At 47.7% G+C, this 23,670-nt stretch overlaps 1 protein-coding gene across 1 annotated transcript in view; it reads right to left on the bottom strand.

Annotated features, from left to right (window-relative positions):
• Ctnnbl1 (catenin beta like 1) overlaps positions 1-23,670 on the bottom strand; it is a 158,813-nt gene that overhangs the window by 31,375 nt on the left and 103,768 nt on the right. Inside the window, exon 11 of the mRNA XM_051143681.1 lies at positions 21,135-21,316. Within this exon, the coding sequence (XP_050999638.1) occupies positions 21,135-21,316 (182 nt within the window). The remainder of the gene's footprint in view (positions 1-21,134; positions 21,317-23,670) is intronic.

Raw genomic sequence — 23,670 nt, 5'->3', positions numbered from 1 at the left:
GTCAGGCTTGGCAGCAAGTGCCTTTACCTGCTGAGCCATCCATCTCAACAGGCCTGGCTGGCCACTCTGCAGCCTCAGAACCTCCACCTGCCTTCCAGCCGCTCAAATGGTTGGCCAAAGACAGACACACATGGGTCAGCCAGGGTTCTAACAGGATGGAAAACGCCCCCGTGCTCCACACATCAGGCCCACATCCCGTCAGATCCAGCCGGACTTCTTTAAAATTCAAGGCCACACTGCAGCGCTGCCTTTGTTTCTACTCCACACCCAAAGCCCTCAGTGCCTTGGTTTTAAGGAAACCAAACACAGTGCTGTTTTCATACACTAAATTTACAGCCATCCAGTTTTAGTACCGAGCCTGCTGCCCACCTCCCTTCAGCTACCCAGATGGACAGACATCCTGGTTTCCGCTAAGATCCTAGATGCAAACAGGATGTTCAAAATACCCTAATTAGATCGATCCCAGCCTCAGCAGTGGTGTGCTGGATGCAGATTAATCTGCTGTGTGGCCGGCACTGGCGCTGAAGCAGCAGGAAGCCCTGTCAGATCGAGCCACAGCAGTCCATCTTCTGCAGTTATTATTATTATTTTTTTCCCCTCTTCTTACATTTCACAATAATGGACACCTGCCTAGTCAGAGATGTGGCAAGGCATACAGAGTCACATGTGTGTGCTCAGTCCCTCTAGCTGAATATTGATGCCAGTCAGATCAAACTCTCTTGGAAAGACAGATGGGTCTGTGTAAGCGTCTATACATAGTCTCTTTAACACACACATAAAATACATGGATTCCTATTCTTATTGAACTTTTCCTGAATATTCAACACATGACAGGCATATGTGGGGGACTTAAGATGGTACCACACATGCAAATCTACCATGCATCTGTGAGCATTCTGCATGTCTCATGTCATTTCACTTTCACAATGACCTAGGTCACTGTGACCAGTGTCCCCGTTTCCCGACAAGGAATGAGTGACCCTGTCAGTTCTACAGTCATCAAACTCAGTCCTCTCCCCTAAGTGTTGAAGAGCCCCAACCCTGCTAGTGAGGCAAATAAAACCACAAGCTACTTGCACTTGACGAAGTTCTTGAAGTGGGGTGCCAGGGAGGATGTGGGGGTGCTCTCCACCCTGCTGTCTCTCAGAGTCTGTCACACTAAACACGGGACTTCCCAGACGGAGAGTAAGCTCCTCAAGCGTGGTGAGCTTCAGCCCTGTCTGTCCCTAGTCCTGCACTCACAGGCCAGTGACTGAATCCCTGGGAAGGAAAGAGGAGGAGATGACTCTCCGAGAGGCTCAGGACAAACAAAATCCTGCAACTTTGAAGCAACGGACCACAGTGGCGAAGGAAAAGGGCAAGCCAGACAAAGCACAAGAGGCTGGGGCACAGAGACAGGAAGGGCAGGCCGCTCACTGGGGGTGGGAGAGGGGTGGGGGTGAGGCGAACAGGCAAGTCTAAGAGGCATCAGCAAGGACCTGCACAGTGGCAGAGTAGAAATCTGGGCTTTGTCTCACGGGACACATGGTAGACAGCAGAAAAAAGCAGCGCTCAGATCTGTGTTCAAGAAGGCTCACCCTGGGAAGGGGCAGGGAGGCATCTTACAGAAACACAGGCAACAAACACAGCTCACTCCATTCAGATGTCCCTAAGAGTAAACTGTCTCTCTGCAAAATATGAAATAGCCAATGACCTTGCAGAGACTCTCAGACCCTGCCTTCTTTCTCAGGGAGGGGAAGAAATGTCGAAGGAGCTAGAAGAATAGCCTCCTAGTCCGCACCTCGAGAAAAGCTCTCTACAGGTCTCTTTTCCCACCCACATCCCACCCACAGCCTGGGGACCTTTTTCTTGACTATGGGGGGAGGGTGACTTAGATAACCTGAGAGTCTAGTTATCAAAAAGATGCAAACAAGTGGATGACCCAGCAAGAGGTCACAGAAACAAATGACCACAGAGACTTGGACACAAATGAACCTGGCAGCTCTATTCCCCATGGTCCAATTCTGGAACAGCCTATTAACAGAAAGAACGGAAAAGTTCATCCATATAACAGAATTCCACACAGCAGACTCTCGCACAGGGCACACAGAGGGAACGCCTTACCCAAATAACAAGGCGCTGTGTGAGCCCCAAGTGAGGATCTAGTTGAGGTTAACCTGGTTATGGTGGGAAATAAAAAGGAATAGTCTCTGAGGGGGCAGGGAGAAGGGTGAAAGGGGTTTTCTGGGATACTAGAATGTTCTGTATCTTGATTTGCCCAAACTCCTCACAGGAGCCTCTCAAGCTCTGTGCATCTTGGTCACATCTAAGCAATGACAACGTGAGGCTAATGACAAACACGCTGGAGTGTAACATATGCTGTTGTCTGCATCAAAAATAAAACAGATGACAGAGAAGCAGAAAAGTAACACACAGTGATTAAAAAAACAAAAACAAAACAACAAAAGAACCCCAAAACCAGAGCGTTAGCTAGCCCCGTGCCAGGTATGGCAGGGTGCACTGCACCTTTCTTTCACCTTTTCTATGTCTGAATTTTTTTAAGAAAATGTTGAGAAGGAGGCAGGAAAAGTGAGAGCAGCGTGAACCTGGGATATAAGTGAAGAGACTTCCAAAGGTGATTTTCCAAAAAGGAGTTTTTGTATGTGTTATTTGAAACTGTGAACGCCTTTCCCACTGAAGCCCGCTCTACCTGAAACATAACTAAAATTAACTAATATTCTCACTTCTGGGTTGTGACGAGACTCCACAGACACGGAGCGCCCACTGGGTGCAGGGTGCAGGCATTGGGGGCTGGCTCCCCTACCACCACCCTTCCCCTGGGACTCCCATCAACAGCCTAGCAGCACGTGGATTGGGGAAGCACTTAAGTGCTGCCTTGGTAAAACTGGAGCCGAGAATGGCAGAAACTGCTTCTTTGTGCTGCACTGCCTGGCTCCCAGAGCCCAGGGAGGGGCTGAACGGTGCGGCTTCTTATAGGCTCCCTAGGAGCCGTGCTCTGGAGGCAGTGTGGTACAGACTTCAGGAGAGATGGAGGAGCTACATGCAAGACCTACCATGTGGACACAGTGACCTGCTGGGGGTGGGGACTCTTCACCTGTAGTTTTCTCTGGCTCCTGCAGTGTGATCTGTCAGGGACACCAACCCTATATCTAAAGCAGCAGCAGTGTGACCTTATGACAAAGGCTCTGGGGGGTACTATTTGACTTCTGAACTCCAGTGCAGGCTTGGCCAAACTGCCATAAGAGGCCATCTACAAAGAACAGCAAGCAGAAGGGCACCCGCACTGGCCCACCTCAGGTTTCTTAGGACTAGAGTCCATTTCTTTCTTTCTTTCTTTCTTTCTTTTTTTTTTTTTGTTTTTTGAGACAGGGTTTCTCTGTGTAGCCTTGACTATCTTGGACTCACTTTGTAGTCCAGGCTGGCCTCGAACTCACAGCGATCCGCCTGCCTCTGCCTCCCAAGTGCTGGGATTAAAGGCATGCGCCACCACGCCTGGCTTAGAGTCCATTTTAACTATAGAGACTTATAGATTCCTTACAGGAGGACTACATGACTAAGTTTACATCAGTGATTTAGGCTAGATTGGCATTTGGGGCCTTTAGGAAAGGACATGCCCTCTCTGCTCTCCCTTTTCCTGCTCTTTGGAATATAGGAGTTGTAACCAGAGCACTAGCAGCCACCTGGGACCATAAAAGCAATCTTGGAAAGAGTAGCGCTTGGGGGGCACACTGAGAGGCAACAAACACTTCTGGCCTTGAGATAAGACCGGCAGGAAGCTGTCAGAACGGCCCTGCTGGCCTCTGGGCTTGTCTTACCTGGGAGAGACATCCACACCTCTGCATCCTTTTTGTTAGTGTTTGTGTTTCTAGTTCTCAGCAGTAACCCTCATCTTCTAACTGACCCCTCAACCTTAACTTCTTTCTTAGGACTCTCAAAGCAAAAGGAAAGACCACATGTCCTGAGCATCCTGAGGTTGGCCCTAAGCCAAGGGATGAGCACATAGGCGCTACTATTCACAGAAAGGAGCTCCACATCCCTACAGGGGGAGCCTCGGGAGCAGGTCAACTGCTGGTGAAAGGAATGATTCTCCTCAGGACACCTCCCATGGTTATACACAGACCCTGGTAGGAAGGACCAGTAAGCTTTTGCCTGGAGTTCAACACCTTCATTTTACAGCAGCTGTGGAGCTGAGTGCTACTGGAGACCAGTATCTCTGGCCTCATGGAGGCTTGGGCGAAGTCTCTGATGAGGACAGCCGTCGGCAGCCAGAGCTCAGCTCAGTTCCTTTTACTTTCAGAGTACTTCATCTATATGAAAGTGCACTGTGGCCTACGAGCTCTTTCAGAGTTTGGGAAGCGACTTATCTAGTTACTGTCGCTCTTTGCAATGAAGCACATAAAAACATCTTTAGATCCTAAAATGAGACAAACCGGCTAGGATATTTGTACTGTGACATTTTTCTTTTGTAAAGTGTCCTTGATGGTCAGCTTAATGCATTGTCAAGTAGCTCTATAGGGTTGATGAGGCACAGTGTACTTGCTTGGAATACATGCTTGGCCTGGACTGGTACCCAGAGACTAGGCACAGATGTCAGCAAACTCCCACCCTCCATCAGCAGACCTGCTCTTCCCTACTTGTACACCACAAGTACGGGGTTGCCTGGGGCAGCAGAGCTGATCATCACATTCCCAAGACATGGGAGCTGTTTTCATACTCCTGGACCCCCATTCCCTTCTCAGGAAGAGAGGACTCAATGTATCCTAAGCCATACTGTGGGGGGAGGGTTCCATGCTGTTATTAGAAACAGGCTGTGGGCTTGATGTCAAAGATTTCTCCCATGTACCGGACCAACCCTCTCACAGGTGCATAATGAAGAACCAGGGGGCAGCAGGGCCTGGGAGTTCAAGGGCAGTCTGGTTTGTCTACACAGTGAGATCCTGCTGAGAAAAAGAAGACAAAGGAGGGAGGAGGAGGAAAGGGAAGAAGCAGAGGAGGAGCAGGAGGAGGAGGAGAGAAAGGATGATCTGGGGATGGGCTGGGGAGGGAGGATGTACCTGTCTTTCTAAAGCTAGTCAGTTCTTACTTCTCCTCTTTCCTTCCTTTCTTTTCCTTTTCCTTACTTCCTCCTTATTTTAGGGGGATGCTTGGGCATAACCCAGGGCCTCACACAAACCAAGAAAGTGCTCTGTGCCCCCACCTCTTACTATTTGTAGCCACTTCTGTGTGAATTACTCTCCCTATACAGATGAAAACAAGTAAGGCTCAGAACGGCTCAGAAAGGTGGCAGAGCTAGCAAGAGCTTCCCCTTCTCCAATCCGCCTGTATAGGGGATGGGATTTCCTAGTTCGCAACTTCCTAGGGTCTGTCTAGTGAGCTGACTTGTAGGAACTAAGCGGAGGGCCCATTCTGAAGAGACCCATACAATGAATCACTGTGTCCCTTTGCGTCATACAAAGCAGATGGTTTCTAGCAAAAACGGACTTCAAAGTAATTTCTGTGAAACAAATGCTCCTTGCTCTGCTTTGGAATCCAAGATGCATTCCCCAGGAGAGTTCCCCAGCCAGCACCAGCATAAATATTGGTGAAGAGCGTGCTGACCAGCCTGGCAGATGAGGGCACGGGGGCTGATCTGGATCAGCATATTTGCCGCTACGGCTGCTTTTCTAGACTGCCCATAGCTGGCCAAGTGGCTGTCCTGTTCAGTGAGTCACCTCCATGAGGAGCATAGGACTTCTGCCCACGTCTAGGAAGCCTGTGCCCGCACCCCAGTGGCTCTGAGTGGCATGAGTGAATATGGTACAGGGGACAGCAGACTTTACTCTCCACTATACTAAAAGGCACAATTATAATCAGAAGTATATGTTTCCCTCCAGGACTCAGTTGCCCTGCCTACTCACTGAACTGTTCTTCCATTCCCTTTCTCTGTGTGGGTAGTTCTCAAGGTGTTGGGGGGGGGGGCGGGTGTTGCTAAGGGGGAGGAGCTCACAGTGGGAGATACTTGGCAGTTTTGCTTTGTGTTATCTGTGATGGAGGTGTTACTGGGCTCTGGTAAGTGGAGGACAGACATGTTGTCCAATGCCTTACACATGCAAGACAGCCCCTCACATCAAAGCGTCAACAGCGACATGCCTGAGATGTCCTGAGCTAGGCTATTTCTGACATCTAACTGTTCAACTATTAGTGGGCCTCAATGTTAACAAACACATTCCAGCTAGAAAAACAGCTCAATTCAGAGATCTCATTTTTAGTAGTTACTGATTTGATAAATATTCCATCATGTCTAGGGATGCCTTAAAATATTTCAGGGGAAAAAAAGGAGGGGGTAAGGAGCAGGGGCTGGAACCAGACTGGCAAAATACTCATCATCAGAATTGACTGATGGGCAAGCTCAGCAGATATGCCTTTTATACCTCTGCATATCTTGAAAATCCCCACAGTCTACGTAAAGAGCTACAGCAGATAAAGAGTTCCTAGTCACCCCACCCCTGGCCTAGTGCATGCCTGGCAGAGCTCAGTCCACTGGGATGCTGCTGGGGATAAGCTGGGGTAGAGTGGGGAGAGGGGAGGTGGTGAGGAAGAGGAGGCCGTGGAGAGGCAGGACAGGTGCAAGGAGGAACAGGATGGGGAGTGCCCAAAGCACAGGCAGTCAGTCCCAGAGGAGGGGGCAGGAAGCAAGGGAGGAAAAGGCATGCTGAGGCATGCTGGGAGGCACTGTGCAGCTCTGACATGTCTTGAGGGAGGGCAAGATGCTGCTGGGGAAGGCAACAGGGGCTGGTCGCCATGCTATGCCAGGGTTTAGGTTTCTAGTTTGTTTTTTCAAAACAAGGTTTCTCCATGTAGCCTTGGCTGTCCTGGAACCCACTCTGTAGACCAGGCTGGCCTCAAACTCAGAGACCCACCTGCCTCTGCCTCTGCCTCCTCAGCATCGGGACTAAAGACATGCCTTCTCTGCCTCTTTACTCTAGACCTGTAGTGAGAAGGCTTTAAAGGCTTAAGCAGGAGTGTGGCCAAATTCCTGTTTTAGAGGCACTGGAGGCAGTTCACTTGTCTTTTCTCTGGGACCCTGGAAGGAGCAAAGGACAGTTTGGAAAGAGGCAGGGATTCCCTGAGTAAACCAGTGACAGAAAAGGGTTGCTATCATTTGAGAAAGATGCTGAGGTGCACAGGGATAGTGTGCAGTTAGAGCCAAGACTGCACTCAAAAGGTGCCTGTATTATAGCGTTATTCGTAACTGGCATCACAAGTGGGCTCCAGAGTGGAGGGAAAATGAAAGGTCTGCCTTAAGGAGACCAACAAAGTAAAATCTACAAGTGATCTTGAAAAGGAAAATGAATTTAGTAGCATGCAGGTGACAACCACCATAATGATTTGTGGCTCCTTCCTTTCCAAAAGAGCCACACACGGTGACCAGAAAGAAGTGTCTGGCCCCTGCCCTTCTGGTCACCAGTGTGATCTTGAGGAGGACAGGAGGCGCTATGGTTTGTTGCACCGGCAACTCCTAGAACTGCACACTGGAATCCTGGCCTTTCTAGAGTCCCATGGCGATCTCTGTGCCTTTGTATCTGCTATTCCTTTTGCTTAAAAGCTCTTCCAGGTCTTGTCCATGTGGGAGGTTCCTATTCTCTTTCAATCTTGCAAGTTTTCTTGGGAATGATTTGTGGGTCTCTCCCCAGGCAGACCAGATATCTAGTTCTTCCTTTGGTGCTTACAGTTGTCATGAACTGGAACTTCAACTCCAGGTTCTAACAAAAGGCTATGCTTTCCCTACTACATTGTAGCTGAGACCCCTGCCAAGTGTAGAACTTTGAAAGGTACACCTAATTTAATATGAAATATGCAGAAAGAACCTGTTCAGAACATGGCTCATTATTCTAAAAATTAAAGCAAAGTTATAAAAGAATTTAACATCCAACATTAGCCAGTACCAAAAACCTGGTAGTGGCTTCCTGCCCTGCCACGCCAGTATCATTCAGTTTCCCTCTGCTGTCTCCAGAAATAGCTGGTTACTGCACTGTTGCCTTGGAGATTAGAAGTCATTTAACTTTTTGGTCTTGGGATATCTCCTCGAGAGGCTGGAACACAGTGTTAAGAACTGTGGCTTTAGCTTCTTGCTGCTAATTTAAGCTGTGTGCACAATTGAGGAAGTGCTTAACTTTTTGGGGTGGGGGCTGTTTTCTCAATAATAAAACAAATTAATGACACCCCACGCAAAGCTGGTGGTAGATATAGCATCTTGCGTATTACTGGAACACGGCAATACTCAATAAACCTGAGTCACCATGCACTGTCATAAGCAGCTGACACCTCAGGCCAGTCAGCCTGCTAACCAGCTAGAACATCGTCATTCCCAAAGCTAGCCAGCCAGCCAGCCAGCCAGCAGGCACACTTACTGTAACATGATTTATCACTAATCAATACATTTAAGGAAGTTGTAAACATGTTTTTACTGATTATCAAAATCATGCGCCTAATTTATTTTATGGTACCTTGCAGCAAATAAGGAACAAATTAACAATCATTTTCTTTCTACTTTGGAAATCAGGGACAAAGAAAAAGTGTTACAAAGAGGTGTAAAGAGTGTAGAAGAAATGAAGGAACCGGGGCTGGCAATCCTTATCAGCTGCAGCCACCACTGTGCCACACAAACACACTCCAGTCTCCTGAACCTAGTGGCCAGAGTCCCTTTCCTCTGGACCACTCTGGAATTTAAAGTGACTCTTCACAAAGAAGCACTCAGCTGGAAAAAAAAAAAAAAAATCAACCTTTACCAGGTCCAGGGGTCTCCAAAACCATCCCAGTGCTCATATGCACAGAGCCAGAACTAAGAGGAAAATGTTGCCTCAGGTGCGCCTGATACCAGAAAATAACCTCTGTTTGGGGATCTATTGTTTGGCTACTGGGAAAGAATGCTCAACATCTTTCTAGCCTCCTTCTTATGCTAATTACAGCCCATCAGCATCTGGACACCCACAAGCAAAATCAATCTGGCACCAGAAGCCAGCCAAAGACATTTTCCTACTATAAAAAAAACAAACACGGCTGAAACATGATTAAACTCACTGAGCATTTCCCCAGTAACCTGCAGGCTGCTGCACATAAAAAGTACATCTGATTCTACAAGGGTCCAGGAGGAAGGACTAACAAACACCTCACACCGGCAACCGCATTCTTTATGGGTACTGAACCGTATACACGTTGATTTTCTGTGCTTACCTTCCATATTCTATCTTCCAACACATTCAAGTGTTTCCACATTGAAAGAAGCCAGCAGAAAGACATCTTCTGTCTCTTAGGCCTTCAGCTCACTCCCTGACCCTTGCAGCCCCAGGACTTCCACTATATATAGAAGAGCCACCTTGCCAGGCAAACTCCCCACCAAACCAAATCACCTCCAAAGCGGCCACTCAATCTAAATTTTTCTTGCCTTCTAAAGACAGTAACACTCTTGCAAAAATAACCCCCAAGACTCTAGTAAAAACAGCAGTTACAAACCAGTATACACCAGATTCCATCTCTATAAAATCACACACACACACACACACACACACACACACACACACACACACACACACACACACACGATCCCCATCCCAATATGTATATCTGCGTATCTGAGTGAATTCTGTCCATTGGCTGTGACTAATTCTGGATGGAGGCTTGATTTTAACCTTTTCTCTATCCTTTTCCTAAATTTTCTTTACCATATTCAGAAACGGCAGCAGGATTTTTTTTTTTTTTTTTAAAGCACCTGGCATGTCAGGCAGCTTCTCTGGGCAGAGAGGGAATGTAAAGAGGATGCTCAGCGTGGCTGGGTGTTTCGGCCAGTGTCCTCAACACTGGCTGAGCAACAGGACCCTGAGCTTTAAAAAACGCTGACGCTTGGGGCTGGAGAGACGGCTTGGTGGTTAAGATGGTTGCTTCCCAACCATCAGGATCAGAGTTCAGATTCTAAAGCCTATATAACAAGCCCCCAGCTCAGGGAGAGAATCCACTTCAAAGGAACTGGTGGGGAGCGAGAGAGTGACACCCAATACCCTCTTCACAGGCTCAGGTATCCACCCAAACACATGAACATGAGGCCCATACAGATGCGGACATAATTAATTAGAACCTTTAATGAAATACTGATGCTCCAAGGCTCATGCCTCAGGACTTCTGGAGACGAGAGCCAGGTCCAAGCATTTTGTCAAAGCTCTTCAAGTGATACCAACCTATGGGGGTTGAAAGCTGTAAGTTGATGCCAATTTTGAAGAGGGGTCAACAGAGGGACAGAGCAAGGTTACAGAGTATCCCTAGGAGCCAAGTCAGCATGGAGCACCATGTGGCATGGAACACCAGCTCTGGAAAGCCCCAGGTAGGGAAGATATGGTGGGCAGATACATCTTGGGTCTGAAACCAAGAGGCAGAAAAAGTGAGACAGGCCAAAAAAGTTAGCACTGAGACACAGAGACTATTTATGTGGGAGTACAGAAAATAGGCACAGCAGGAAATGGCACCAAGCAGTTTAAATCAAGCTCTCTATAGGCGAGGGGTCTTTGCTTATGATTAAAAACAAGGCTGTCACAGTCTTTGAGTTCATACATGAATCAGTTCCGTTGAGTAAGAATCCCCAGCCTTAACCAAGAAGCTATTTGGAATTGATACCTGCTGGGGAAGGAAAAATTTGTTTTCTCTGATGGAGTGCCACTGGGTGTACCAAGCACTCGCTGGGACAGGACCTGTGTCTGGGAATAGCTGGTCAACATAAAACAGGCTCCACGTTTTTGTTTTTAATTGTGTGTGTGTGTGTGTGTGTGTGATGTTTTGTCTTATTGACTTTTTTTTTTTTTTTTTTGGTCTGTTTCAATTTTTTGTTTGTTTTTTTTTTTTAGAAAGACACAAGAGAGAACAGAGAAGAGAGAAAGCATGAAGTTGAGTGGGTAGGGGAGATGGGCGGAGCCAGAAGGAGCTGGGGGAGGGAAGGAATATGATCAAAATATATTGTCTGAAAACAAGACAAAACAAAAAACCAAGGCCAAACAAAAGCCAGCAAGACAGTTTTGAAACCACAGAAAAATGCTAAGTTCAGTTCCTAATAGGCTATGTGCAGCTCTGTGACCTTCTAAACTGACGGGTTCCCACACTTGTGTTCTCACCCATGAAGTGTGGGTAATAAGAATATGTGGTGAGGATTAGGCCAAGTGGGATGTGTATTACAGTGTACTAAGAATAAAACAGCCCTCGAATGGTGATGCCAGGAACAGCATCCCAGCAGAGATCGTGTTGATTTTAATAAACCATCGCTCACAGTTTCTAAGTAGTTTCTGCTGTTCCTTTATTTTGGGACTCCTTAAAACACTACAGAAGTAACCTATAATAGTCTGGCTATCCTTCTCAGTTGATGCTGGTATTTGATTCTATAAAGGGCATAATTACATACTAAACCATTATATAAAATTTAAGCGAGATCATAAACGTACACTGTCACATTCCTATTAATAACACTACAAATACATCAGAAAACATTCTATTTCCAGAATGAGAATTCACCTAATGCTACAAAAGGGCACAATGAGACGTGCAAAGGGAACAGGAGAAGTGTGCTCTACCCTCCCCTCTGGATCCAACACGGAATTTGTGATAAATTAGCTTAAAAGTCCAAGATAATGGAAATTAATGCTATACCTGTGACCTGTGAAAATTTGGGAGGTTCTTTTTGGTATGAAATAATAAAATTACTATCATAGCAGCAACAAGAGCTAACTCTAATGAGCACTTACTTGCGCCAGGAAGGTCTTGTGTCCTGTCCCTGGTGAACTCAGACCTCACACAGCTCTGCCTCCTGTATAATGCCCTAATTTCCCCTCTAAGTGCTACTCATCAGACTGGGATCAGAACGGAATCAGAGCACACTCCAGGGTGCAGGCACGGGGCTCTATAAGGTGCTGATGGTGGCCAGGCTGCCATCTGAGTCTTTACATCTGTCCCTTCTGTCTTTTCTATATGTGGCTTTCCCCGACATTACTACTCAGCTTCTCCCAAAGTGTGTGACTCAGGAGGCCACACTTCTAAGTTGAGGCTGTTGCCACCTGTTCTCTCCACCTGTTCCCATCAGGTGAGATGTGGAGCCCTCCTTCCCCCGTGTGTCCATCTTTATACCTCTCACCTTGCCATTGTAAATGTCTGTTTTTTTCGGTGGGCTGTGATGTGCTCCTCTCCCATTTTCCCCTTGTAACATAAATGCAGGTTTCTGTCTTGCTAGCTGCACTGTGGGTTTCTCCCATCTAGAACACCTGCCTGGCACAAAGAGGAACTATTGGCTTCCCTACATGAAAGAGCACGTGAAGCCTTGGTGACCTACTTTGGGGCATCACCCCTAGTGAAGGCAGGCGAGAGTGGGAGCTTGAGGCTGGGGCAGAGCAGGTCTGGCCTGTCAATCAGGCAGGGATGACTGTCTCTGAAGGAAGCCAACCCTGGCACCTGCTCCCCGAGGCTGGGGACCGCATGCAGGGCATTCCCAGTCAGTACTTTGCACAGTTTAAGGGAGAATTTACCAGTCCTGCTTGACTAAGGGGGGGATTTCAAGTTCAGACAAAAGAGATAACATGCCCAAGGCCATTAGGCAGCCTGTGTGTAGAGCTGGGGTCTAGACGCTGCCTGCAAAAGCAATCCTCCTTCTCAACCCTGTGCGGCTCCTGGACAGCCAACAGAGGATCCCCTCCCCCACCGCCCACCCTGGTGCTAGAAGAGGGTTTGAAGCTGACTTCAGCTCAACTTCTGCATCTGTCACTTAAAAGGTGCTTGGTAACTGATGTGACAAAGAGAAGAAAGAAACGGCTAATTGCTAGAGCATGGCGCATGTCTGTTAGAGGATAGCTTGCCTCCTCCCTTCCCTCAGAGGCAGCCTCCATTACCGTGGGGCGCTGTGCACACCGTGCGTGCAGCCTCTCTGTCTTCTAGGGGCAAACAAAAGAGTGTTGCACTCTACTTGGGAGACACCTGTGTGTAAATCCTGAAGGACTTGAGCCAGGGAGCAAGCCATGTCCCTCATGCCAGATGAGAGGAGCCCCAACCCAAGCCTGTGGCTGGCTTCAGCACCCCTGCATCCTGCCAACCGTGGTGGGGGCTGAGACAAGCTGCTGGAGGGAGAGAAAGGGAATTGATTCAGAAAGTGTTTGGTGACAAGGTTTCAAACACAACACAAGACAACAGAATAGCGGTCAGTCACGCTTAACGTCCTCAGACTTCCCTTCTCATTGTTCTGTTATGAACATGTAACTTGTGACTTCTAAGTTTGGGGAGAAGAGTTGAGCTTGCAAGCTCCCGCATGGGTTCTATGGAAAAGGTGGGGACCTGGGGCTTCCTGGTAAATCCTCTCTGGGAAGGTTTTTGTTTGATGTTCCACACAGGACTGACAGCCCAGCTCCAGGACCGGCAGGGTAGAGAAACCAAGCAAAGTCTGTCAGGCGCATACCTTAACTACTGAGATAGCAGCCGAGTATAAGCGAGAAGCCACCCTCGCAGCAGCAGCAGCACCACTAATGAAATTGGGAGCACATATAGTACTCTGTGCTTTTGAATGGGCAACAAGTCAAACTCCAACAAGGAAGGAATCCAAAGTGTTTCTGGCATGACTTTCCCAGGAGGCATCGTGTGTGTGGCCTCACAGCAGACTTTGGTTCTGAACACACCTTTGAGCACTTTGCTCATCCTCATACCAGAGGACGCTGCCTAGAATGCCTTGGTGCAGATTTGAGACACTGTGCTATGAGCCAGTGTTTTCAACCACACACTAAGCTTTCTGCTCTGATGGAAACATAACGGTTTAGTTATGGAAAACAAAGATTGCTAATATTTCCTACTACTCTTTCTCAGCATCTAAGTATTATTGATTTAATGTCTCTTTTGATTGTATTGTGTTAGAGTGTTTGATATTAAAAACTGCTGCTTGAGCCGGGTGTGTTGGTGCACGCCTTTAATCCCAGCACTCGGGAGGCAGAGGCAGGCAGATCTCTGTGAGCTCGAGGCCAGCCTGGTCTACAAAGCAAGTCCAGGACAGCCAAGGCTACACAGAGAAACCCTGTCCCGAAAAAACCAAAAACCAAAAACCAGACCAAACCAAACCAAAGCCCTGCTGCTTGAGTTGCTGTCTTGAGCATCATGCCAAGTCTTACATGTACTGTGGCTTGGGATTAGGAGAGACTTCCCAAGGCTTTCTGAGGTCGTCTTAAACACTCTTCTGCCACTGTGTACTGTGCACTCAAAAAAGTGGTATTTTCAGCCTAAACTCTGGAAAACACTGAATATGCTCTACTATCAAATATTCAGACAAGATTCACATCCATCTTTGTTAGTATACCAATTTGTTTTTGTCTTTAATAAATGATAAAACTATATATATACACACACAATTGTTTTAAAGTAACTTTATGATTTATTATCAGTGAATGTTGACATTTATTTATTGATCTATGTATCTATGTGTGTGTGTGTGTGCATGGGAATGCGGTACCTGTGGAGGGTGTGTGTGTGTGGGTGTGTGTGCGCACACGTGCTTGTGTGTAAAGAGCAAGTAAGAGTCCCTACCAGCATGACAACTGTCAAAGCACCGAACTACAACAAATCAAGGTTTTCTGACTGAGAACTCTTGTAACTACCCCAACAAAACAAATGGGGAATGGGCTGGAGTGATGGCTCAGAGGTTGAGAGCATTGGTTGCTCCTCCAAAGGTCCTGAGTTCAATTCCCAGCAACCACATGGTGGCTCACAACCATCTATAATGAGATTTGGTGCCCTCTTCTGGCCTGCAGGTGTACATGAAGGCAGAGCACTGTATACATAAATAAATAAATCTTAAAAACAAACAAACAAACAAATCAAACAAATGGGGAAGGCAGTTCAGGCTCCTGCGAGCAAAGACAAAGAGCAGTGACTTTGGGAAATGAGACTTGGATGAGAAGTAGAGAGAGCGTGAGTCCTCCTTCAGTTACCCACCCACTGGATGCCTGCTCACGATTTCATCAAGGCGCAGCAGCTCTGCATCCTTAGGATGGGAAATAACCCTGACCTGGAGGGGCTGTCAGCTGAGCAGCCGAGCAGATGCCTTCCTGTGGATGCTTCACACTGGGATGACTAGTGGGCTTGCTGGTGGTCCTGGCCCGTGTCACTATCTCCCTTCCTCCAGAAGTGCTCTCTTCTCTGAGGCATTTGCTCTGGTATCTTTAATAATAAAGTCTTCTTGTCTGGCGGGCCTTTGTAATTGCTAATGGAATTCTGTGGTTGATACCTGCACCTGCCGGGCTGTCTTTACTCCCATGTCTACTTCCTCCCTTCCTAAAACTACAAATTTGTTGAAGGCTGGGAGTGTCTGGCTCACTTATCACCTTTACACTCAGAGAGGACTCAAGAACTGGGTTCAAAGCGGGAGCTATTAGGGCTGCAGAGCAGTTCAGGGAGGTGACATGGGCAAACGATGCTGCACCGGAGAGGGCTGGGCGGAGACTTTCATGAGGTGATATTCAGCTTAGGATCAACGGGCACATGGGGACCGCAGAGGTAAGCATGGAATGTTGGTTTCTGCAGGGGCTGACAGGTGGAGTGTGGGGCTATCTGTGGGCAGCAGGAACAGAGAGAGTTGAGACAGGGAAGGAACAGGCCTGCTGAACATGTGGGTGCCATTAACCACGACAACTGGGGATTGGGAGACCTAAGAGGTGGGAGCCAAGGACAAATGGAGGTCAAAGCCTTGAGGGGGAACAGCCAGGCCAGTGCTGTGAGTGACAGACAGGTGATCAGAGCAAGCAGTAGGGCTGAGTGCAAGGCAGAAGCGGGGAATGTAGAGAGAGAGCCTGAAAGAGCAGACAGGCTCCACAAGACTGGCACCTCGCTATCTTTCCTGTGCACACAGGACCCGCCCCAGCCCACGTCTCTGCTCTATTCTAAGCACAGCTTTAATTCCAAACGAAGTTTGCACCAAAGGACGGCGTGCCATCTCGTGCCTCCCAAGGAGTCTTTAACAGTGCTTCCTCTTCCTCTGGGCTGGCCAAGGCCCCCTCTTGTCTGACTACAGAGAAGCTATGCCCTTTCTGTTCTGACCCTGGCAGGATCGGAGGAGTGCCATGGGAGCCTGGCCTGCTCTTCTGTTGTGTTAGAAGTCCAGGAGGCCTGGGGCATCAGCGTGTTTCCTGACACGTGAAGTCTACTAGAATCACTTAAGGCCGATCACTGACAACGGGAAAGCCTTCTTCAAAGCCTGACCTGTTATCAACCACTGTCACTGTGGATGAGGTGGAAATGCACGCACGCACATGCCCAGGAAGCGTGCCACACACCTACACTGCTTGGGAGCTCACCCCCTCAAAGCTCTTAACAGCCTCCAGGGGAACCGTGTTAAAACAGCGCAATTAACTAGAACGGCTACAAACTCAATAACTCACCTACCTAATGAGGCAATACAAGGAAAATTGGGCCCATTTTAATAAGAATTTAAAAGAGAGCTGGGAAGTAAAGGTCAGATGACATTTCTGAATCCCAGCTCTTTTCTCCTCCCTGCCTATGCCGAAGCAGTTAATACCAAGGAGACAATACACACTGTGCCATTCTTTATAAATCCAAGGAGGCAGCCAGTCACATTATTGCAGCCAAGGGCAAGTGATTCTTTCTGACCCATCCCCCACACTAAGTGCCTCCCCAGATCTATTTCTGAAGGTTTTATTATGCAAACCTGAATGGATTTCAATTACAATAATTCTTTACCTTCTCCACCCAGACTCATGAAAGGGGAACTCAATTACCAGCAATTTGAGGTTATAAGGGCAGTTTTGTGTCCCCCTCCCTTCTGGAGTCACTGCCACAGAAGCTCTCCTTCCTCATCTCCTCCTACTGGCTGCGGGGCCACAGCTGATTTAGGACACCACGATGTTCAGCATGGCCTCTCCATCAAGAAGGAGCTTTCCTAGGGGCCAGGGAGGTGGCTCATTTGGTCAAGTGCCCGTCATGCCCATGGATCCTAGAGTGAATCCCCAACATTCAGGGAAACTGCCCAGCAGGCGGTGCTTACCTACACTCCCAGTGATGGGGAGGCAGACCGGCTGGCTAAAGAGGCAAACTGCTGGTTTAGTGGAAATTTAGGTGGACAGCAACCAAGACCCCTGGCCTCTACATGCACCTGCACACACACAAACATGTATGCACACATACCATTCAGCCCTCCCATTGTCAAGCTCTTCCCATGGTTTCTAGAAAGGACTGGGTTATGTGGCCAAGGCAAGAGTACACAAAACGGCTGACAGTTTTGTTATGAGACAGAATTAACACTTTTCAAAGCTGACTGTTTAATTGTGGGATCTATGAGAGACATATAAATCCATCTCTCAGTATCTGGGAAGAGATTAGGCCCAGGATCCACCATAGATACCAAAATCTGCAGCTGCCAAACAAAGTCCCTTAAATAAAAGGGCAGCCTTTAATCTCAGTGCTCAGGAGGCAGAGGCAGGCGGTTCACTGAGTTCAAGGCCAGCCTGGTCTACAAAGCGAGTTCAGGATGGCTAAGATAACAGAGAAACCCTGTCTCGAAAAACCAAAAATAAATAAATAAGTAAATAAACAATTAAGTAAATAAATAAAAATAAAATAAAATGGGATGATATTTGCATATAACCCACCAACAGCCTCCCATATTTTTTAATTTATCAAGCCACACATAGCACATAGTACATAGCGCTGAGGAAGAGGTAGATGGATCTCTATGAGTTCATAGCCAGCCTCATCTACACAGCAGATCCAAGCCAGCCAAGGAAACCTGCCTCCAATCACTCAATCAATCAATCAATCAATCAACCACCCAATCATCTCTAGATCACCATAATATCTGCTGTAATGTAAATGCTATATAAGAAAGTGTTAGACTATATTGCTTCAGGAATAACACCACACACTGGAAAGAGTCTGCGCATGCTCACTACAGACAGTTCTTGTTTCTTACACTCCCAACCCACAGTTGGTGGAACTAGCCCACGGAGGCAGAGGCCATCAGAATGGCAGCCTCACTAAGTGTCATTCCCACCAGAGTGGGAGAGTCTAAATTCACTGTTTTATAGACGGGGCAGCTGAGGCTCAGCGAGAGGATTTAGGAATGTGCCCAAGATCACACGTGATTAGCAGTGAGCCACCTGTACCACACCAGGCTAAACTGCCACTGCAGCTGCTCGGGGGAGGTTCTGAGGTGACAAGCTGAGATGGTACCAGAACAGACTCAAGCCAACCAAGATGCGTGACAAGCCCAGAACTTGCTAAGAAAGAAAAGGGGGAATTCTGGGCGGTTTCCAGACCGGGGAACTAGCTCCCTGCCCATGATGCTTAATTCGGAGTCTGATCCTGCAAGAAGCTTGTGCTGGGTGGGGCCTTACCTATGATGAAGCTCTGCACATGCAGGGCCCTCCAGGGTACAGCTACTACCATCTCCAAGCCAGTGTGACAAAAATCCAACGTGCCCAGCAAAGCTCTTATTTCCACTTGAGAAGAAGCTGGATGGCAGGCCCCTGCTCCGGGCACACGTCACTGGCAGCCACCACTGTGGACTGCAGTCGGCTGTATGAGAGCCGCTCAAGCCTATGCCTGGCCTCAATGAAGTCTTCCAGGGGAGTTGTTCATTTTAGCAGGCACCAAACACTTACTGTGCACTTATTACGCATTAAACACCAAAGGCAGCGGTGCCCTCAGGTGACAGCGCACTGACTTAGGGGGCCAAGTCCTAGAACCAAGATCCATTAAGGAAGAGGATCTGCCTGAGTGCAGGGGTGCCTACTCTTCCTTGAGAAAGAGACATCTAACTAGGGATGACTAACCAACAGGTAGCCAGGCCAATTGATGAGAGCCAAGCAGTGGAAGAAGGGGCACGGTGGAAGCCTGAGAGAAGCCAAGCATCCCTAATGGCGGGAGGCTACGTGCTGGCGTGGCACACAAACCTGGTGCACTTGCATCAGAAGGGAGGGCATGGGCAGCAATTACAGCACAGGACTTACGCACAGGACAAGGCAGGGCAAGGAGACCTGGCAATGACATGCCCTGTCTAGTCCTCCTCCTCCCACTCAAAGCTTAGGGGCCAGTTTGCCAGGACACAGCAGCTGGCGGCTGGAGAAGGCACAGAGTGGTGCTTCGTCCTTGGGCCTCCCTTCTACTTCTGGGTGCTGCTGGGTAGGATGCACAGCTCATCCTCACCAGACATTACAGCCAAACATGCCTTCTAGGAGCTGTCTTACCAAGCCATTGCCCCCACTAATATAATGTTATCAGATTCCTGATGTGGGTGCTCTAAAGGCAATGTACTGTCACCAGCACACCACCGGGCACATTTTACAGCGGGAAAACAGCTGCTCACTGAATCTGTCATTTCTTCCTCTTTTCAGATCCCTGCACATCAACAAGAGCTGGCTCAGGGCTGTTTTCCTTTGCCTTCTCTTCACGCATGCTCAGAGCATGGTGTCAGGTCTCTCAATAGCAAGCCAGCAGGCTGGCCACAGCAGTGTGAAGGAAGAGCCGCTGCCTTATGAAGCAGCTTGGACAACTAGGGCGCAGACCTCTGAAGCTGAAGGCACAAACAGCTCAGCTTTTAGTTCACTAATCTCACTCCCTTGCTTTTTAGGTCTGGGTAGGGTGGGGTGGGGCAGGGCCAGGAGGAGGTGGCTCAGTTGGTAAGCGCTTGCCCTGCAAGCGTGAGGTCCTGAGACTGACCCCCAGAACCCATGTACGAAGCCGGGTTGTGCTGACATCAGAGATAGGAGGATCCCTGTGGCCTACTGGCCACGCTGGCTTAGCCCCAGGCCAAAGACAGACTGTGTCTCAAAAATCAAGGTAGACAGCTGCTGAGGAACAGCATCTGACGTTCCCTGACAACCACAAGTATGCATACACACACATACACACACACATAAAACCACGCAAAACTCACGCACTGATCCCTGTGCAAGCTGCTTTTTCATGAGAATGAACAAGGACACCACCATCACTTCCACCGGCTGTGAGGCCTAAAGGAGTATGTGAGTAACAGCCAACGAGAGCCTGGCAGGGCAGTGAACAGTGCCTGCGACAGAGCTGTCTAGATTCCCAGGGACCCTCATTCCTTCTTCCAGGGCCTTTTCCAGCTGAGTTCCACCAGGGAAAGAAAAAAGGCTGGCAGCAGGGTTAACTCGTTTACAGCTAGCTTGGTCAATAGCCGGCTGGAATCAGATGAGGTCTCTAACTCGCTCTCCTCTGCGTCACCTCTCTGCTGCCTCCAGAGAGTTCATCTGATCACTGGGGTGATGTCCAAGCTTGGCAGACAAAGCCAGGTCAACCAAGACACAGACAGGAGCGTGTGGGACACAACAGATATACCAGGTGTCTAGGCCAACTCTACCAAACACTGAGGGAAAAGTCACCCGAGCTACGGGACAGCCGTTCCTCTTGACAAGACCCAATGAGTTTTCCTAGCAGCTCAGGTTTCCCCCCTCTTTCGCACACACCGCTTCCTGTCTCTCTGTACCCTCCTTCACTTTAAAATAGCCATCCAACCATGTAAATTCTCGGGTGCAAGTGTCTGCTAGCCTCCAGCGGAGCTGTCAATGCCCATAAATCGCAGGCCTTCCAGACTGCACTGCAGCTATTTACTGGGGGAGGCACGCAGCAGGCCACCAGACAATACCAGGAAGACACTGGCCTGGCGGTAACTACCCTGGTTACAGCCTCACAATTCACAGCAGCATTTTGCCAGGAGTATGCTCCATCAGGGAGGAGAGACATAAAAAGGGGAACCTGGGCTGTAAATAGTTTATTCCAGCAATTCCTGATGTTGGCTGAATCATACTTTAATACAGAAATACATGAAAGCACCACTCTGGAGGTGACATGTGTTGCCACCTCATTACTCTTTTCAAAAGGGTCTTCCATCAGAGAGACACCGCACCACAAATTACAGTGGGGACCACAAAACCTTCTCACATGTGTACAGGCCAGACGGAGCAGAACTTCCAGGATTCAAACAAACACACAACAGAACCAACACTCTTGGTCTCTGGGCTGCTTTGCCACGCAGGGAGTGGGAGACAGAGACATAAACAGGTGCTCTTCCTCGGTGTGAGCCGCCCACCTCTCCCAGTGGCCCTCACAGTGAACGCTACCTTCATGCTCCTTCTCTGTGGTTCCCACTTTCTTGATCTTCCGGGGAGACTTCATAAAGAGTGGAAAGATGGTCCGTAAGCCAAGGATGTCAACAAACTTGTGGCAGTTCTCCGTGCCTTCCGGCCCAATCATGGCATGGTCCAGCACCTTCAGGGCACTGCTCCGGGAAATCTTCTTCTCCCTGCAAGTCAAAGGCATTCCATAAGAAGATATGTGTACACACACACACACTTTTTCCCTTTAAAGTGTACTCATTCTACCAGGGGAAAAAAATCCTCAATAAAAACAGAACAATTAGCCAGGTGCAATGGCTGGTGTGCGCCTTTAATCCATACTTGTGGAGGCAGAGGCAGGGGGATCGCTGTAAGATTGAGGCCAGTCTGGTCTACAAACAGAGTCCAGGACAGTCAAGACTATACAGAAAACCCATGTCTCTTAAAAAAAAAAAAAACAAAAAACAAAAAACAAAAAAAACAAAACCCAACCCAACAACAACAATAAAAAAAAAAAAAAAGAATGATTATGTGCTCACGGTAAAAAAAAAAAAATGGTTGCCTTATGATCTATCTAAACAGATTACTACTATATACGTTAATAGGGGGATCTGGAATAGGAAGACTTATTTTTTTTCTTTTTTTAAAGACAGGGTCTCTCCATGCAGCCCTGGCTGTCCTGGAACTCACACTGTAGATCAGTCTGGGCTCGAACTCAGAGATCTGCCTGCCTCTGCCTCCCAAGTGCTGGGATTAAGGCGTGTGCCCCTATATCCACTGGAGAATAAAATCCTATGTTACACAGGGTAATGTTCAAATTCCCACGTGAAGTGTTCTGGCAATTCTGTGGGAAATGCATCGGAAGACCAAAGAAGCAGGCCAAACGGAGCGGTGTCGGGTTCACACCTGCTTTGCCCACTTAACATGTGCAACTCAATGGTATCAGTGTGTGCGCGAAACATGTGACCACCCCACAACCGACCACAGAGCCACACGATGGACAGTGACAAGGATTTCACTTTCTCCACACCTTGAACACTTTTGAATTTTGGGTTCTAGTTATCCTAGTTGATGTAACTGTCTCAGAGTGTGTATGTCCGGGAGCAAACATGCCATGGTATGTGTGGGAGCCAGTTCTCCACTTCCATTATGTGGGTTCTAGAGACCCAACTCAGGTCTCCAGGCTTGGTAGAAAGTGCCTGTCCCCACTGAGGCCCATCACTGTCGTTCTGATCTACATTTCTGATAGAGTTGAGCATTTAATATGTTTGGGCATTTGTTTTTGGGAAAATGCTCACTTAGATGCTTTGCTCACCTTTTATTTGTTTGTTTGTTTGATCATTTTTTTTTTTTTTTTTTTTTGAGACAGCATCTCAATTGTATAGCTCTGGCTGTCCTGGAACTTACTCTGTAGACCAGGCTGGCCTTGAACTCACAGAGATCCACTTGCTTCTACCTCCTGAGTGCTGGGATTAATAGAGGCATGTGCCACCATGCCTGGCTTTCCTTACTTTCTTTTCTTTTTCTTTCTTTCTTTTTTTTTTAAGGTTTATTTATTATTATGTATACAGTGATCTATCTGCATGTATACCTACCTGTAGGCCAGCAGAGGGTATCAGATCACATCACAGATAGTTGTGAACCACTATGTGGTTGCTGGGAATTAACTCAGGATCTTTGGAAGAGCAGGCGGTGCTCTTAACCACTGAGCCATCTTACTTTCTTAATACTATCATTTGAAGAATAAAACTTTCAAATTTTGGTAGAGGTCAATGTATCTAATTTTGTCTTTTGCTGTGATATAAGGAACCACTGCCATATCCAATGTCATAAATGTTTACCCTGTATTTTCCTCCTGGAGTTCCTACAATTAGGCCGCTGATCTTTTTGAGTTAGTTTTGAATGTGAAATCAGACCCAGCTTTAATCTTTCACATCAGAATATGGGACTGTCCCAATATCATTCAGATGTGAGACTTTAAAACTGATGGTCTTTCCTTTTTGAGACGGGGCCTCATGTAGCCCAGGCTGGCCCCAAACTCCTCAAGGGCTGGGATTATAGGCACACACCACCACATCAAGTTGATTTAAAATCTGTGTTTCTTGCAGGGAGCAGTGTGACACATTCCTTTAATCCTAGTTCTCAGGAGGCAGCTATCTTGGAGTTGAGGCCAATTTGTATTCCGTAGTGACCTACAGGTCAGCCAGGGCTACACTGTGAGACTGTGTCTCAAAAAGTAAACAAAGAAGACGAGTATAGGGGTGCACACTTTTAATCCCATCACCCAGGAGGCAGAGGCAGGCAAATCTCTATGATGGCAAAGACAGCCTGGTCTACATAGTGAGTTCCAGGTCAGCCAAAGCTACATAGTAAGACCCCATCTCAAGAAATCCCCAATAAAATAAAACAATGTATTTCTGCTAAATTTACTTCTAGGTATTTTGTTATTAATATTGTTATAAATGGATTCCTTAGTTTTATCCGTTGGCTGTTCATTACAAGAAATACAGTTAATTTTTCTGTACTGATGTTATAATTTATA

The sequence above is a fragment of the Acomys russatus genome, chromosome 4 (assembly GCF_903995435.1).
Source record: "Acomys russatus chromosome 4, mAcoRus1.1, whole genome shotgun sequence".
NCBI classification, from domain to species: domain Eukaryota; kingdom Metazoa; phylum Chordata; class Mammalia; order Rodentia; family Muridae; genus Acomys; species Acomys russatus.
The sequence above is the reverse complement of the archived record's forward strand: the minus strand, read 5'-3'. Positions and strand labels throughout refer to the sequence as shown.